This window comes from Lampetra fluviatilis, chromosome 71 (assembly GCF_964198595.1).
Source record: "Lampetra fluviatilis chromosome 71, kcLamFluv1.1, whole genome shotgun sequence".
Classification (NCBI taxonomy): domain Eukaryota; kingdom Metazoa; phylum Chordata; class Hyperoartia; order Petromyzontiformes; family Petromyzontidae; genus Lampetra; species Lampetra fluviatilis.
This window is the reverse complement of record NC_136345.1, coordinates 707,757-722,754: the sequence shown is the minus strand read 5'-3', so window position 1 is coordinate 722,754 and position 14,998 is coordinate 707,757. Positions and strand designations below refer to the sequence as shown.

The 14,998-nt window shown below is 50.3% G+C and overlaps 1 protein-coding gene across 1 annotated transcript in view; it reads left to right on the top strand.

Annotated features, from left to right (window-relative positions):
- The window catches only part of LOC144952959 (guanylate-binding protein 1-like), a 126,189-nt gene that overhangs the window by 34,341 nt on the left and 76,850 nt on the right, over positions 1-14,998 (top strand). Inside the window, exon 7 of the mRNA XM_078883446.1 lies at positions 12,283-12,317. Within this exon, the coding sequence (XP_078739572.1) occupies positions 12,283-12,317 (35 nt within the window). The remainder of the gene's footprint in view (positions 1-12,282; positions 12,318-14,998) is intronic.

Here is a 14,998-nt window from a genome sequence, read left to right as displayed (position 1 = left end):
AAAATAAAAAAAATCTTCTTTTTGTGCATCACAAGAGTCTGCGCATTCTTGCGCGCGTCCTTGCCGCAGGCCCGTCACACGGGGCAACCCCGGATGGTGGACCATCCGGTGGCAGCTGTCCATTTCGAAGTGAGTCTGTGCTTGATGTCGCGAGACCCTCGGCATCCCCCGTAGGGGTTGTTGGGCGGGAGCCCGTCATTCCTGGTGCACCTGGGGGCGGGACAGCCGGCAACACGTCAGGCGAGAGCAGCAGAGACGGACCCTTTGAGTCGGCCGACCCCCCACATGTTTGGCCACGCGTGTGTGGAGTGGGGCCTCGCACCGCAACGAAGGGTTTCAGCCTAGAGGGGTGCACAAACCACCGGCGCTTCCCCCATTTGATGCGAACGCACTGAGGCCGCAAAACCTCGACCACCGCGACGGGGCCCCGCCACGGCTGCACCAGTTTTGAGGAGGTCGCGAGTGGTACCTGGGGGACAGTGCAGCCATGCCCTGTCCCCCGGCTTCCACTGTAGCACGTGCGTGCGACCCAGTCTGAGGCACTCATTCGCTTTCTGACGCCTGTCGGAATTTAGCATGGCAGCATCCCGTGCCTCAGTCAATTTCGCAAGGTTAAATTTAACATGGTCGGCCAATTTAGTTTTTCCCAGCGGCGCGGGGATCTGCAGCTGTGCCCGAACAGGTGGGTCAGGTTCGCGGCCATACATGAGGAAGAAGGGTGAAAATCCCGTCGCAGCATGGGGGGCCAATCTGTATGCTGCCAGGACCCCTTGAATTTGCAAGTCCCAATCGGTCTGTGAGTCCGAAACCTGCTGCGACAACATAGACGTGATGGTTCGATGCAGACGCTCGACCATCCCGTCAGTTTGCGGGTGATAGGGAGAGGTACGAATTTTTTTCGTTCCCAGGAGCTCACACACCTGTTGAAGGAGTTTGCCGGAAAAAAATTTTCCCTGGTCGGTCAGCAGCCGCTCCGGAGCACCTTTGTCCATGACGTAACCTTGGACAAAGGCCTCCACGATGGCTGCTGCCGACTGGTTGGCCAGGGGCCAGGCCATAGGCCAGCGCGTAAAGTATTTCACCCCGGTCAACAAATATCTATTGCCCCTAGGGGTGGCGGGAAATGGCCCCAGAATATCCAGCGCGACAAGTTCGTTCACTTTGGAGACTCTGATAGACTGCAAAGGCGGGTTTGACTCCCGTGCTGGTGGTTTTCGCTGCGCACACCGAGGGCATGATGCCAACAGATCTGCTACATCCCTCGTCATGCCTGGCCAAAAAAATCAAGCTGGAGCAAGGCGAGGGTCTTTTGGGTACCCAGGTGGAGGAGGCGCTCATGAGCAGCCCACACCACCCTACCCCGTAACCCAGAAGGGACCACCAGCCGGTGTCGATGGGATTTCCCGTCCCAATGCATCAGCAACCCCGCGTGCATTTCCCATGCGTCGGCATCACCCGTCCCCCGCCCCGCCTCCCCGGCGCGACGACGCGACGCGAGGAGGGAGGTATCCTCCATCTGGAGGCGCCCCCATTCATTAACAGGCAAACCCAGCAGGGAATCTTTTCCCTGTTGTGCGATAGAATTTGGAAGCAATGTTTCGTCGTCGGAGGCGGCCGCCAGGACCGGAACCGGCATGTCCCCTGCTGGCTTGCAACGTCCCGACCCCAGGAGGCATGCACATTCGGAGGTGGTTGGCATGCGCAACAGAGCGTCCGCGTTGGTGTGGCGAACGCCCTTACGGTAGGTGGTTTCGAAATCAAAATCCTGGAGGATCTCCAACCATCGGGACAATTGTCCCAATGGCTGTTGAACTCGCAGGGCGTACTGCAGTGCCGCATGATCTGTGCGGACGGTGAAATGCCGACCGTACAGATATGGGCGATACTGTTGGATGAAATAGACAATTGCCAACAGTTCCCTACGGGTGACACAATATCTTTGCTCCGCTGGAGACAACACCCGACTGCCGTACGCAACCACCCGTTCCACGCCGTCAACCACCTGGGAAAGCACGCCCCCAATACCCGTTGCTCGCATCGGTGTCGAGCAAAAATGGTTCCGAAAAATCGGGGTAAATCAAGGGAGGAGCTTTTACCAGGGCGTCCCGAAGGGAGCAGAAAGCAGCCTCTTCCTCCTGACCCCAGTGGAACCGAACCCCTTTTGATGTTAAAGCGTGTAGGGGTTTGGCAATCGTCGCAAAATCAGCGACGAACCGTCGGTAATACGACGCGAAGCCAATGAAACTCCTGACCTCTCCCACCGAGGTGGGAGTCGGCCAGGAGCTGACACACTGCGTTTTGGCGGGATCGATAGCAATACCTGAGCGCCCCACGATGTGCCCCAAATAACACACCGAATCGCGTAACAAATGACATTTTTGGGGTTTGAATTTCAAATTAGCAGCCCGCATCTTTAGGAAAACCGCCCGCAACCTCTGGAGATGTTCGTCAAAAGTTTTACTAAAGACGATAACGTCATCCAAATAAATCAGGCACGACTCCCATTGCAATCCAGCCAAAACCAATTCCATCAAACGCTGGAAAGTTGCCGGCGCTGAGTGTAAGCCCATCGGCAACCGGTTGAATTGGAACAGGCCGTGCGGTGTACGGAAAGCAGTTTTAGGCTTTGAATCATCGTCCAGAGGAAGCTGCCAGAATCCCGAAAGTAAATCCAGTGTGGAGAAGAATCGCGCTCCCGCCAAGGCGTCCAGCGATTCGTCTATCCGTGGGAGCGGGTATGCGTCGGCAACCGAAATTTTGTTAATGCGCCGAAAATCAACGCAAAACCGTAACGAGCCGTCCTGCTTTTTAACCAGGACGATCGGCGCTCCCCAAGGGCTGGTGGAAGGAGAAATGATGTCGGCGGCTAACATGTCATCAATAGCCGATTTGACATGGTCCTTTTCGGCGGGACTTAGCCGAAATGGATTCTGGCGTATTGGCGCGCTGTCACCCGTGTCAATATGGTGACGCAGCAGATGAGTGCAACCCAAATCGTATTTGTCCCGACTGAAAACGTCGGAAAATTCCCGCAGTAGCGTTCTAAGCTGTTGGCGCTCTGAATTTGACAGGTCCGTCGATCCCGCACAAAGCGCATCGAGCCACCCTCCATCGCTGTCCGAATGTGGGTGCGGCCGGGGAGCAGTGCCGACGTGATTCGCAACAGGTTCCTCGCAGGGCACCGGCGTCGCGTGAGCAAGCACCGTCCGTTGAGGAACTACCACTGTCTGCGACCCCACATTGAGGACCGCGATGAAAGGGTCCCCGTCCCCTCTTACGACGGTCTGGGCCGGAATCAAATGAGGTCCACTAACCCCGGCCCTAGATGGTCCCAGCAGAATTCCCTGGTCCCCAATGCCCTCAGCGAAGGGCCGACGAAGTTTTAGAGGCACCAACATTTGAGCTCCCGGCGGCACACGAACTGTTTTAACGACGAACGCTGGTACTGTTACGAACGCCGTCCGAGCCGCAGTAGGGGAAGGCAGGAACGCCATGCGTCGTCCCGACGGGAGCTCAATGCATCCCTGGTCTATTAAAATACGAATCGGCATTTTGCCCAAGAAGTCCGTCCCCAGCAGGCACGGAACCGCCAGCGAGGAGGAAACAAAAATCGGGCCCGACAATTTGATATCCCCGATACAAATTTGCGCTCGAATCTGTCCAATGATGCCAAGAGAGCCCCCGTTAGCAGCATAGAATGGGACGTTAACCGGCAGTAAAGGACGGCTCTGGACAGGTAGAATATTGTAAATGAGTTCGGAAATGATGGTCGCCGATGCCCCCGTATCGACCAGGATGCGTACCTCCACCCCGTCAATGTGTCCCACCACGGCCGACGACCCCGACGACGCGGCCACAACGCGATGGGCCAACATGGACCACTGCCTGGGTTCGATTTGAGTCCCCATAGTGGTGCGTGTTGGCCCGTCGCAGCGCAATGTCGGCCCCCCGTTCGTTGCGGTGTGCGAGTGTGTGACGAGTGTGTGCTTGGGCCAAACATGAGGGGTGCCGCGACTCGCCGGATTATGTTGATGGAGCTTGGGAGGAGGAGGGCCGGCGTCCTGTCGAGGCGTCGTCCCCCGCTGCCGAGGAGAGCGGCACCCCGAGGCGACATGGCCCCGGACGCCGCAGTTGAAGCAACGCAGGAGCGCCGGCGGCGATGACGGGCGGTCGAAGCGGCTCGACCCATCCCGGCCCGACCGTGCTCCCGTCCCCTGCTGCCGTCGACGGTCGACGGCGTAAACCTCCTCCGCCGGGAGGGTGGCTGCAGCCACCGCACACCCGGCCGCTGCCCTGCTGGCTTTCCGACGCTGTGACAGCAGGTTGGCGTGGAGGAGCCGCGCAGCCTGGAGGGAACTCATCTCCGTGTCCTCCTGTGCAACGACGGCGATGTCCAGGTCGTCTGCCAGCAGGAGGATTTTTTCTGTGACCATGGCGTCCACGCCGTCGTCGTCCATTCGAGGGAAGGCCGTCTTCGCCAGTGCCAGGAGACTCGTCCTGTACGCCAGGGGCGACTCCTTTGCACCCCGCTGGCGATCGTAAAACTGCTGCCTGCATTCCGCTGAAGGTCCGTAGACCCCGGCCAGCAACTGCAGCGCCATCTGTAGCGTGGAGCGCTTCTCCCTCGGCGCCGATGTAAGGGCGGCGAGTGCGTCGCTGTCGAGGAGCGCCGGCAGCGCGCAGAGAGCCTCAGCATCCGACCACCGTCCCATTTCTTGGTGGGCGAGGAAGCGTCGCTGGAAGCCGCCCCAGTCGCCCTCCGCGCCAACAAACTCTTTGAGCGGAGGCAGCCGTTGGTGCAGTGCAGTGGTCGCCATGGAAGCTCGCAGGCTGTTGTCCCCGTAACTCGGCTGCGCTTCGGCGCGAACGGCAGATGGTATCGCCTGTCGCAGCCGTGATGTCCAACATCGCGAGAGCGATGTTGGACCCGAGGTTCAGGCCGGCCACGCCCTCATCAGCTGCTGCGGCGATGGCGGGAGATTCAAAGTTTGAATCCGTTGAGATGGCGGGAAGGCGCATCGGACGTCGGTTCTCCTCGCCCCGTGGTGGTCCACCAGCCCCCAGCCGCGTGATGTGTTCGAGTGTGGCGGCAGCGGCGTAAAGCAGCTCCGCCAGCCTCGCGTGAGCCAGCCTCAGCCCTTCTGATGGCGGCTCCTCTTCATCCTGATGCCCCGGTAAGAATGCGTCCGGCCCCGGCTGCACGATGTCTTGTTGAGCCGTCTCGGGCTCGACAATTTCAGCGGTGTCCTCCACCTGCGGTACTCCGGCTCGAGCTGTCCGGCGCGTGTCCATGTTCGTAGTTGTTCTGACACCAGATGAAGTACCGTTGATGACTCTTGGACACCGTTGGTGAGGCACACGTATTTATTCCGTACAAGTAGTCACAACTGTGGACATACAATACTAGAGGGGGTATCGGCCCCCTCACCCGGCTAGCTGGGAATACACTGCTAGCTATCTCTGACCTACCTCCTAGTCCTCCACCAACGGGCTAGGGGAGGCTGTCTGGCCCGACACTGGTAAGTCGGGCTACGGTACCCGGAGTCCCAGAGCACTAGCTCTGGTTCTCGGGACCACGCCGCTGGCTCGGTCCTGCGTGGCCCTGACAAGGGCGGCGTCCCAGGGGAGTCCAGGGCTCTAGCTAGACGATCTTCGGTCTTCACTGGTTTAGCTTTAACATTCTGCCCCGAGCCCTCTGACACATCCCCCTTTATACTCCACCCCCGCTGAGGGGTGGGGCCGCGGGCTGCCTGGTGCGGACGTCGTTGAGAGCACCCCCCCCCCGTGCACTCACGTAGCCCCGCCCACTGTGTTTGTTTCCCATAAGCTGCCATGCATAACGGCTCTCTCTCTAACACCCCTACACATGAAAACCATGCATGCACATCCTGCCGTTTATGGATGCAAGAGATCACAATACCTGTTATTGGTTGCTCACAGTTAATGGCCATCGACATGTGGTGACCCGTATAGGCGTGCAGATAATTATTGTTCTTAGAATAAGGTAATTGTTACTTATTTATTTTGAGTGACTTGCTTACCTTTCCAATAGGTTTGTATACCTATCGTTTTCTGCACTCCTATCGTGTTTTTTGTATCATTTGTTGCTGTTGTAACTTTCTGGTCCGCTCCTGCTGAAGAATCTCTAGCAAAAAAATCTCTATAGCTCATTAGATTTCTCCATAATAAATAAAGATTGTGATTGTTATATACAGGAGACCAAATAACCAAATACTATCCACTTACTTCCACTGTAAGTGTAAATATATTTCAAGATTGGATTATTTTCAAGATCCTCTATGGGACTCGACCTTGCCTCTGTCTTTCCCCTCTCATCTCACTCGATTCTCCCTTCACTCGACTTTGCTCTACACACTCGACTCTCCTACTTCTCACGTAATTCCACTTCCATGGATGCATTCTCCAACCTCTCGGCTCCCATCTCATTTTACTCCGATCCATGTGTGGTCCTAAGCTACTTGTACAGGACTTGATATGTCATCAAGAGGCCTTTTCAAGCCGAATAATACATTCTATGAAAAAAGTTCGTGTATAAAATTGTAATTGATACATTGTCAACGCTAACAAGCGCCCTCTGTGTTCTGCAGTTTCACCAAAGGTTCCTTCCAAAACGGAACGTCCCAAGAGCATGTAAGTGTGATGGTTCAATTTTGGACCCTGGTGCCAGTTGAATGTTTTCAAAAACTAAGTTTTAAAATGGTAATTCCGTAGTTCCACTTGTCCGTTGGTCTGTAACACGAGCTTACAATTAGCGCTCGAAAACAATTGCTCTGTCATAAGTTTGATCTTTTGCATCAATTTGTGTTGCTCTTAGGGCCAACACAAAACTGTGTGATGAAAAAAAATGCGGTAAATGGATACATGTTTTCCCACCGCGATAACGTCACACGTCATACACATATAAACTAAAAACTAGACTTTTTATTTTACCAGGTAAGGCCCACTGAGCTATCGAGCTCTTTTTCAGAAGCAACCTGGCTATCACAAATTATAGCTCAACGAAGTTGCTGATTGTAATGTGGAAATTTATAGCAGCCAAATACTCTAAAGGCGTGATGTTGATTCTAAATGTGGAGGGAAAAACTGGAGAACCCGGAGAAAAATCTACACAACCATGGGGAGAGAGACACACACACTCCAAATATACTGCAGCGTCACAGGGTCGGGATCGAACCCATGACCTCTATATATACCAGCCGAGAGAGTTAACATCTTCCCACTGCAGCACCCCATGAGTCCATACCCCTATGGCATCACTATATGCACCATATCTTATGTGATGTCATAGCTATCACAACATGATTAATCATCATCAAAAAAATATTGATCGACTGTTCCATGAAGGTCTTTCCAAGCTGATGACATCGCTCAGGATCCTGCTATGTAACAATCCAACGAGCACTCACACAAGTGTGGATGTCATTGCTCCATCTCCTCGATTAAAGTGCCCTATGATGCGTTTCATTATTTGGCTGTTAAATAAGAATAGATTTTACCCTTTCTGGCAATCAAACAGGTGGCGTGTTAAGATGCTCAAACACCACTTAGATACCTCTTGCAAGGCATTAAGTCTGCATTAACCACGGGTACTTGTGGCAAAATATGCAAACAAACATGCTCAGATAATATATGTATTGTCGTTGAAACTGCCCTATGCAAGAGACAGTCTTCTTTATGGCATTGTCTCACTATCAATGTTAGACCAGGCACCAACGCCAAAAGGCAAACAGTACAATAAGAATGCAAGTATCATATCGAACAGTTATATCTATGGGATACCTTTTTGCGAGTATTAAACATGTTGAAAAATAAGAATAGGTTTCAAAGACAATGCACACATTATCTAACCGGTTGAGTGTTGGAGAGGAAACCCATTACAACATTTACAACTCGAGCACCGCGTTGTTTCATTGGTAATTACAACAACCAGCATCGTCAGGCGACAACCGGAGTTGTGGAGAAGTCCTCCTGTTTGGCTGTGTCGGTTGGTAGCGGCTTTAACGGCACATTTATATTTATACTCTTTCGTTCTTTCGGTAAGGGCATTGTAGAATGTTTGTAGAATGTACCATTCCAGGTGAAGTAAGTGTTTGAATGGTACATTCTACAAACATTCTACAAACAAAATGAGGGTATCCCAATGGGTCCTCCCTTATTGCCAGTAGTAACCAATGTTTTCATGGAGAAATTTGAGACGGATGACATCCAGACATCCACCCTACGTCCTTCCTTGTGGAAGAGATACATAGATGACACGTTCGTCATCTGGCCACATGGCCTGCCAGCACTGAACCAATTTCTCAACCACATAAATTCCATAAACCAATCTATCAAATTCACCATGGAAGTGGAAAAGAATGGCAAGCTACCATTCCTGGATGTTTTGATCGAAAAGAGAACTGATGGCTCGCTGGGACACTCTATCTACAGGAAAGCCACCCAAACGGATTGCCTATCTAAAGCCTGATGCTAACCACCATCCAGCCCAGAAGGATTCCCTCATCAAAACACTACACCGTAGGGCCCATTGCATCTCCGACCAGTATCACCTAGCCAGTGAGCTGGAGCACGTACACCAAGCCCTCAGGATGAACGAATATTCTGACCGTACAATCCGCTAAGCTGTCTCCCCAGCCATGGGGAGGCAAACAAACATCTAAGGATCTAATCAATACCATCACTTTGCCATACATAGCAGGGGTTACCAAAAATATTTCCCAAATCTTAAACAAACACAAGATCCAGGTTCGTTTCAACACATTACACAAAATCCGTGATTTGATCCCATCTGTAAAGGATGTGATTCCTGATATGCAATACCCGGGTGTCTACAAACTTAGTTGTGGCTGCAGCAGCAGTTACATTGGGGAAACGAAACGACATGTCTCGGACTGCGTTCGCGAACACAAGGCAGATCAGAAACACGTTAGGACCAATTATTCTGCCATTGCTGATCATTGTTGTAAAGCAGTGGGCTCACATGAAATAGATTTTTCCAAGACGAAGGTACTCTGCAAACTCACCGGCTATTTCTCAGTAGTAGCCTACAGTCCATCGACAACACCCAGCTACCTGGAAAGTTAAAGGCCTGGTGTCTGCAGTTTGGTCTCCTACCCCGGGTGTTGGGGCCCCTAGCAGTGTATGAGGTTCCAATCTCAACAGTGGAGAAGATGGAAAGAGGAGTCACGAGCTACTTAAAGAAGTGGCTCGGAGTTCCACGATGCCTTACCACCATAGGCCTCTATGGAGATGGTGTCCTCAAGCTGCCCCTCACCAGTCTAACCGAGGAATTCAAGTGTGCAAAAACCAGGCTCCAGATGACACTGAATGAATCTCGAGACCCAGTGGTGAGCAACAATGCGCCGACCTTGGCAACTGGGCGCAAATGGAGGCCAGGAAAAGCAGTCCAGGAGGCAACAGCAGCCCTCAGACATGCTGACATTGTGGGTCATGTTCAGCAAGGGAGAGGAGGCCTTGGGCTAACTAGCCGTGCTGCTTGGAGTAAGGCCACTGCACCAGAGCGGCGGAAGATGGTAGTGCAGGAAGTACGCCATCAGGAGGAGGCTGCAAGGTGGGCCAAGGCAGTCTCTCTTGCCAAACAGAGACAGTGGACTCGATGGGACAGTGTGGAGAAGAGGAAGATCAGCTGGAAAGATCTGTGGGCCATGGAAGCGAGGCGGTTGAGCTTTTCCATCAGAGCAACATATGACGTCCTTCCAACACCAGTTAATCTTCACCAATGGTATGGTGAAGATCCGGACTGTGCCCTCTGTTCCATGCCAGCCAACCTCAGGTACATTCTCACAGGGTGTAAAACAAGCCTCACCCAAGGACGCTACACTTGGCGTCACAACCAAGTCCTTAAAAACCTTGCGTCCGCCCTGGAGGACAAGCGAGCTGCCACCAACTCCCTACCACCCCCAGCAGCATCACACCCCCTACGGACGACCTTTGTCCGCGAAGGGGCTAAACCACCGAAGACCGGCTCTACACCATTAGAGCGAGACCAGCTGCGCTTGGCCCGCGACTGGAAAATGCTAGCTGACATTGGCCGGCAAATTGTGTTTCCTCCGGAGATCGCAACCACCACCCTAAGACCTGACATGGTGCTCTGGTCCCGTTCGCTCAAGAAGGTCTTCATCATTGAGCTCACAGTACCCTGGGAGGACTCAGTAGATGAGGCTTATGAGTGAAAACATCTGCGCTATGCCGATATAGCTGCCGAAGCATGGCATCATGGCTGGAACACAGAAGTCAGACCAGTGGAGGTGGGCTGCAGAGGTTTTGTGGCAACATCTACAACCAGACTGCTTAGAGACCTGGGAATTAAGGGCCAGAGCCAGCGTTCGGCAATCAGAGCTGTATCGGAGGCGGCAGAAGGCAGCAGTCAGTGGCTCTGGATGAAGAGGAAAGACCCCAGCTGGGCCCCAAAGTGAGAGGGCCAGGAGGTATGCAGTCAACAATGCTTGACTCAGGGAGGAGGACGCCCCTGCCATGCATAGTCCCATGGGATGTTGGCTATCAACAACAAGGCAACTCCTATGACTAATTGGGAATGGGACGCAAGCGTAGGTTTGATCACCCTGTCGCTGGCCGCCTTTGGGGAGGGTGTATAGTATGAAAGGCCGAAACACCCTAGGAACCAAAGGTTCACTACTGACGATGCGCTCCCCAAATTTTACCAGGCTCACTGTTCATGAACTCTTGGAAGTGCTTGCACAAAGGATAGTAACATCTCATCCTGTGTTCTTGGAATCTTCTTGGTTCTTTTGGTAAAGTCACGTAGAAGGAAAATAATAAAATAATAAAAATTAAATATAATAAAATACAATTCTCACGACGTTTCGGCCACAATGCAAGCAGCCGTCCTCAGGTGAAGAGCAGGTCTGTCGGAAAGACAGCGTCTGAATGAACACCACCAACCTTGGCAGCGTATGTTTAAGCTGGGTTAGAGGAGGAAGGGCGCCTTGACAAAGGCTATTATCAGAGATTTGTTCATGAAGCCCTCCAAATATATAAACACAGACATAACTTCAACCGAGAAGATGGGTACAAACTGAGCAATCATTGGAAGGACGTTATTAACCAGGTAAAGTAACTGACTGTGATGTTTCCATCCTCTCTGCCTATGTCAGCTGTTATTTCCGACTCCTTGTGTGTGTCTCTCTCTCTGTGCCTCTCTCGGATCTCTCCCCCAGTGACTAAAGTGCTGCTGCAGGGTCTCTGAGCAGATCTCTCACCCAGTGCTGCTGTGGGGTCCCACTTTCTGCCCCGCCCCCTCTCTCCGCCCCCCTTCTCTCTCCCCCCTACCGCCAATACCTATATAACTTCGTGCCACGGCAGCTCTCTCGCCTACTTCAGCAGTTTTTTCTTGCTGTAGTTGTCCTACCTGATGACGATTGCTTGTGTTGCGATCGAAACGTCGTGATCTATTATTTTTCTACCTACGTGACTTTACCGAAAGAACCAAAGAGTATGGATTCCTGCAGTCACGAAAGCATCAAATCAACATTTATATTTACACGATTTAACCCCAAAAAACTCTAAATACTTCCTCCGACTACGTGTTAAGGCTGAGAATCTCTTCTCTGCACGCTTTTGTGAATGATCTATTCACAAACTCTCAGCCGACGAAGTTAATAAAAAATAAAAATAAAGGTTTCGTCATCAATTCATGGCCACTTGGTCATTTGTTCAACGCAAAGGATATCTGAGTAGTGGGGTTCCCTAGGGGGGAATTAGGGTTTTTTTTATTACCCTATCAGCTGCTACTTTTAACGATCTGGGATGTTCTGAGACGCTGTGGGTGAAACCTCCTGGAGTAATTTTCATTGTGTTTTTGGAAAGTTATAAAAATGTACAGATTATTACAGCTCATTCAAGGGATTTCCTGCCTCTTCCAGAAGTGCCCATATTTATTCGAGAAGGTTATGGCTTGTTTCAGGAGTTACCAGAACATTACCATTTTTTTCCGAAACGATCTAGAAATCCCCCCTACATTCAAGGAGTGTCCAATTTGAAAGCCATAGACTGAAACCTGAGTACTCATCAGCGATTGCTAGAATATCCTCTGATGAAGCTAAAATGTCGATATAATGCAACATTCAACAACAATAAAGAATCCGCAGCGTGTGTGTGCCAATCATAAAACGTATTAAACAAAAACATTAAATCAGTGCCACCATTATATTTAAGGACAAACACAAATTAGAAGAGATATTAACAATAAATGTGCTTTTTTATCTTTCCTGTTTGGTACAGGGGAGACTCATCCATGCCAGTACCCGTGCCCAGAGGTAAGAATCATTCTAATTCATTAAAATGACTGCTCTCGACAGTACCATTGACAATTGTGTTCACGTGCTACATTTTCGACGCTACTTTTTCTCTCACTCTTTCGAAGCTTCTTTCCTTGCTCCACACATCACTGCCTGGAATTACTTATGGCAACGCACGTGCATGTTGGCCATTTTAAATATGCATATCCCTGGTTCTTTAGATATTTGTTTTCTCAGAAGTGGTGGTGGGAGACTCAGAGTCTTTCTGTATTTGTTTGGGCTATGCATCTAATTTCATACAAGGGCACATGCCGTCACTTACAGAATAATCTGTTAAATGATCAACGAATTGAGTCACATCACTGGCACGATGTCAATGATTGCAGATCGTTTCTACAAATCACAAATTCAATGGCTAAACTATATTAAATTAGAATACTATTATGATTGCGAATTTTAATTCTTAACAACTATAAAGATATGTAATGAAGTAAATACCTTTTTTAAGAAGTAGAGGAATCATGATATTAACCGTGAGGTTATATTTGTTTAAACAGATTTTAAGAATAATAGATGAAATAAAACAACGTATCACAGTATCGGCACATCACACCTCTGATTAGCACGGTTGGCTACATTTGGTGTGAAAGAAGTTCAGCATGTACAGTGAGGGAAAAAAGTATTTGATCCCCTGCTGATTTTGTACGTTTGCCCACTGACAAAGAAATGATCAGTCTATAATTTAATGGTAGGTTTATTTGAACAGTGAGAGACAGAATAACAACAAAATCCAGAAAAACGCATGTCAAAAATGTTATAAATTGATTTGCATTCTAATAAGGGAAATAAATATTTGACCCCCACTCAATCATAAATATTTCTGGCTCCTAGGTGTCTTTTATACAGGTAACGAGCTGAGATTAGGAGCACACTCTTAAAGTGACTGCTCCTAATCTCAGCTTGTTACCTGTATAAAAGATACCTGTTCACAGAAGCAATCAATCAGATTCCAAACTCTCCACCATGGCCAAGACCAAAGAGCTCTCCAAGGATGTCAGGGACAAGATTGTAGACCTACACAAGGCTGGAATTGGCTATAAGACCATCGCCAAGCAGCTTGGTGAGAAGGTGACAACAGTTGGTGCGATTATTCGCAAATGGAAGAAACACAAAAGAACTGTAAATCTCCCTCGGCCTGGGGCTCCATGCAAGATCTCACCTCGTGGAGTTGCAATGATCATGAGAACGGTGAGGAATCAGCCCAGAACTACACGGGAGGATCTCGTCAATGATTTCAAAGCAGCTGGGACCATAGTCACCAAGAAAACAGTTGATAACACACTACGCCATGAAGGACTGAAATCCTGCAGCGCCCGCAAGGTCCCCCTGCTCAAGAAAGCACATATACATGCCGGTCTGAAGTTTGCCAATGAACATCTGAATGATTCAGAGGACAACTGGGTGAAAGTGTTGTGGTCAGATGAGACCAAAATGGAGCTCTTTGGCATCAACTCAACTCGCCGTATTTGGAGGAGGAGGAATGCTGCCTATGACCGCAAGAACACCATCCCCACCGTCAAACATGGAGGTGGAAACATTATGCTTTGGGGGAGTTTTTCTGCTAAGGGGACAGGACAACTTCACCGCATCAAAGGGACGATGGACGGGGCCATGTACCGTCAAATCTTGGGTGAGAACCTCCTTCCCTCAGCCTGGGCATTGAAAATGGGTCGTGGATGGGTATTCCAGCATGACAATGACCCAAAACACACGGCCAAGGCAACAAAGGAGTGGATCAAGAAGAAGCACATTAAGGTCCTGGAGTGGCCTAGCCAGTCTCCAGACCTTAATCCCATAGAAAATCTGTGGAGGGAGCTGAAGGTTTGAGTTGTCAAACGTCAGCCTCAAAACCTTAATGAATTGGAGAAGATCTGCAAAGAGGAGTGGGACAAAATCCCTCCTGAGATGTGTGCAAACCTGCTGGCCAACTACAAGAAACGTCTGACCTCTGTGATTGCCAACAAGGGTTTTCCACCAAGTACTAAGTCATGTTTTGTAGAGGGGTCTAATACTTATTTCCCTCATTAAAATGCAAATCAATTTATAACATTTTTGAAATGCGTTTTTCTGGCTTTATGTTGTTATTCTGTCTCTCACTGTTCAAATAAACCTACCATTAAAATTATAGACTGATAATTTCTTTGTCAGTGGGCAAACGGACAAAATCAGCAGGGGATCAAATACTTTTTTCCCTCACTGTATACATAACCCAACTTAAACTTTCAAAATCACAGTCACCATCCCTTCCTGCAGTCTACTTGCCGCACTATGATTCCCTCTACACACTCGCTACCTCTCCCCTCCCATCTCACTCCACTACCCTCCACACACTCGCCTACGTCTCCCCTATTATGTCACTCTACTCCCCTCCACACACTCGCCTACCTCTCCCCTCTCATTTCACTTTACTACCCTCCACACACTCGCCTACCTCTCCCCTCTCATCTCACTCCACTACCCTTCACACACTCACCTATCTCTCGCCTTCCATCTCACTCCACTAACCTCCACACACTCGCCTACCTCTCCCCTCTCACCTCACTCTACTCCCCTCCACACACTCGCCTACCTCTCCCCTTCCATCTTACTCCACTAACATCCACACACTCCCCTACCTCTCCCCTCTCATCTCACTCTAC